The sequence below is a fragment of the Alligator sinensis genome, unplaced genomic scaffold (assembly GCF_000455745.1).
Source record: "Alligator sinensis unplaced genomic scaffold, ASM45574v1 scaffold137_1, whole genome shotgun sequence".
NCBI classification, from domain to species: Eukaryota; Metazoa; Chordata; order Crocodylia; family Alligatoridae; genus Alligator; species Alligator sinensis.
The window spans coordinates 315,383-318,060 of record NW_005842545.1 but is presented as its reverse complement, the minus strand read 5'-3'; the positions used below and the strand labels follow the sequence as shown (position 1 = coordinate 318,060).

General features: G+C 53.7%; 1 protein-coding gene across 1 annotated transcript in view; it reads right to left on the bottom strand.

Moving 5' to 3' along the window:
• PHF8 (PHD finger protein 8) overlaps positions 1-2,678 on the bottom strand; it is a gene marked incomplete at its 5' end in the record, with an annotated part of 13,477 nt that overhangs the window by 5,586 nt on the left and 5,213 nt on the right. Inside the window, 3 exons of the mRNA XM_025213659.1 lie at positions 14-168; positions 1,520-1,626; positions 1,978-2,132. Coding sequence (XP_025069444.1) covers positions 14-168; positions 1,520-1,626; positions 1,978-2,132 — 417 coding nt within the window. The remainder of the gene's footprint in view (positions 1-13; positions 169-1,519; positions 1,627-1,977; positions 2,133-2,678) is intronic.

The following is a 2,678-nucleotide window of genomic DNA, read 5'->3' as shown; positions in this document are numbered from 1 at the left end:
AACCAGTCCCCGCAGATAGCTCCACCCACTCTGGGCCCCCCACCCCCCCTGCCCAGGGCAGGAAGGTCTTAACTACCTCTTTCCGAGTCCAGGAGCGGAAGGCGGTAGCCAGGGCCTTGGCCCCATGCAGCAGGTAGGTGGCTGGATGCCGGCGGTTCTCCCGGAGCCCTGGGGGAAGCAGAAACAAGGTGAGGGCATCCAGGGACTGGGAGTCTGGGACACGTGTGCAGCGAAAACCCAAATGTCCAAGACAGGTTGTCACACACATGGACAAAATCCAAGCATCCAGGTTTCACGCATGCACAGGCACAGGACCCAGTTGTTCAGGACACATGCACATAGAACCTAGGTATTCAAGACTGATATGCTCACAAACACACCTGGCCCCAGTGTCTGGGTCACATACATGGAACCCAGGCATCCGGATCTCTCACACTCGCACAAAACCCAGGCATCTTGGTCTCCCTCTCTATCATGCAGACAGGCACACATTGAAATGCACAGAACCCAGGCATCCAGGTTTCTCTCTTTCTTGAATACACATGCATACACACCCTCACACCAAGCATCTGGGTCTCTCACTCCCCACACCCCCACAAAGTATCTGGGTCACACACACACACACACACAAAACTCAGGTCTCCGGGACACAAACAGAACTCAGGCATCCGGGTCTCTCACTCTCTCACACGCACACACAACCTACACATCTGGGACAAACAAGCAGCCACACACATGTACAGGCAGCCCTTGACTTACAATGTTTTGAGTTGTTTTGCACTTACAACATTTATAAATTGACACCCTGTTTCAACTTTCTGACATCAGTTTTACAACGCTTGATCCGATGTGACGCCACACCAGCAAACAAGTTCGCTGTGTCACCCATCTCCCTGGAGAACATCTGTCCAAACTTCCTCGGACACTTTCTTTAAGAAAGCAGACAAGACTCCAGAAAAACCTGCAGCCAAGACTCCTGAGAAGACTCCAGCCAAGAACCTTTCAAAAAGTCCAGCAAAGTCATCTCAAAGAAGTCTTTCCAAATCAATATGATTGCTATTTACAATATAAATACATTAATGTAGCTATATTACTCATCTATAATTGATCCAAGTACAAAATTCTGGGGTATTTTTGGTGAAAATAGGGTATCGGGCCTTGGTTCAGGAACCAATCCCCCATTTATAACATTGTTTCTTATGAGACAATTGGTTCCAAGTTACAACGTTTCGACTTAAGACACGGTTTTCAGGAACCAATTGTGTTGTAAGTCTGAGGACTGCCTGTACACACATATATACGTGGTACCCAGGTCTCTCTCACAGACATGACCAAGGGTCTGGGTCTCATATATACACATTCACACCTGCACACACACTGAACCTAAGTATCAAGGTCTCTCTGTCACACAAATGCACACACAGAATCCAGGTATTCAAGCCTCACACACAGAACCCAGGTGGTCTGGGTCTCCCGCTCCCAACCCCACACAGGACCCAAGCATCGGGGCGATACTAACCTCGGAAGGTGTCCAGCAGATGTTTGCCCACATACCAGCAGATGGTTTCAAAGTTGGGGAAGCGGAAGAGGTCAGCCGTGCTCAGGCGCCGCTCAATCTCATAGGCCCTGGGGGTGGGGGTGGAAATCAGTGTGGGGCACCTGGCTCTGGAGTGGGGCAGCCCAGGTGACAGCTGAGTAAAACAGCCTGTGGGGAGGCTGAGATGAAGTCAACTCTGGGGAAGGGCAATAGGAAATATCTGAGTATAATAGCCCATAAGAAAGGTTGTGATGAAGCCAGCTCTAGGGCAAAGCAGTGAGAAACAGTCAAGTATAACAGCCCATGGGGGGGGCTGAGATATGGCCAGCTCTGGGCAGGGCAGTGGGCAACGATTGAATAGAACAGCCCACAGGGAAGGCTCTAACATGACCAGCTCCAGGGCAAAGTGGTGGAACCTGGCCAGCTGGAACAGCACTCACTTGAGCTGCATCTCGATGTTAAGGCTGTGGAGGAAGTTGCCCCCGAAGGCCAAGCAGTCAACTGGTGTCAGCACCGCATGGATCCAGCCTGGGGAGTACACAGGGGGGGTGGGGGTGGAGGGGGAGCCTGTGGTACCTGTGGGGAGGCTGAGGGTCTAGCCCTGGTGTGGGGGCAAGCCATGGGGTTGGGGGTCCTGGGAGGCATGGGGAGGCTGTGTGGTTCCCAAGGAGCCCCATAGTACCTGTAGGAATGAAAATGGTCTGGGCCTGGTGCAAGGGCCCCTGGGAGAAGGAATGGCCGGGGGGGGTGTCCTGGAGGGCTGTAGTACTGTCTGATTCTGGCACATGGGGCAGTGAACCTCAGAGGTGGGAGGGGTCCTAAGGGGGAGCCGTGGTACTCACGGAGATGAAGAGCATCTGGCCATGGCACGTGGGACAGTGGGGGGAGACTAGGGGGTCCTAGGAGGGCTACAGGGGAATTGGGCATCCTGGGGGAGAGGGTGGGAAGGGGTCAGGGAGCCACGAAGAGGTCAGGGGGTGGTATGGGAAGATTGGAGGGCTCCCAGGGGGACTGTAGGAGGAATTGCAAGGTCCTGGGAGCCACAGGATATGCAGGGATGTAAAGCACAGGGCAGGGGGAGGACGTTACAGTGTCCCCGGGACCCTTAGTGGGGGATCCCAGGGGGCTGTTGGAGAGGGGA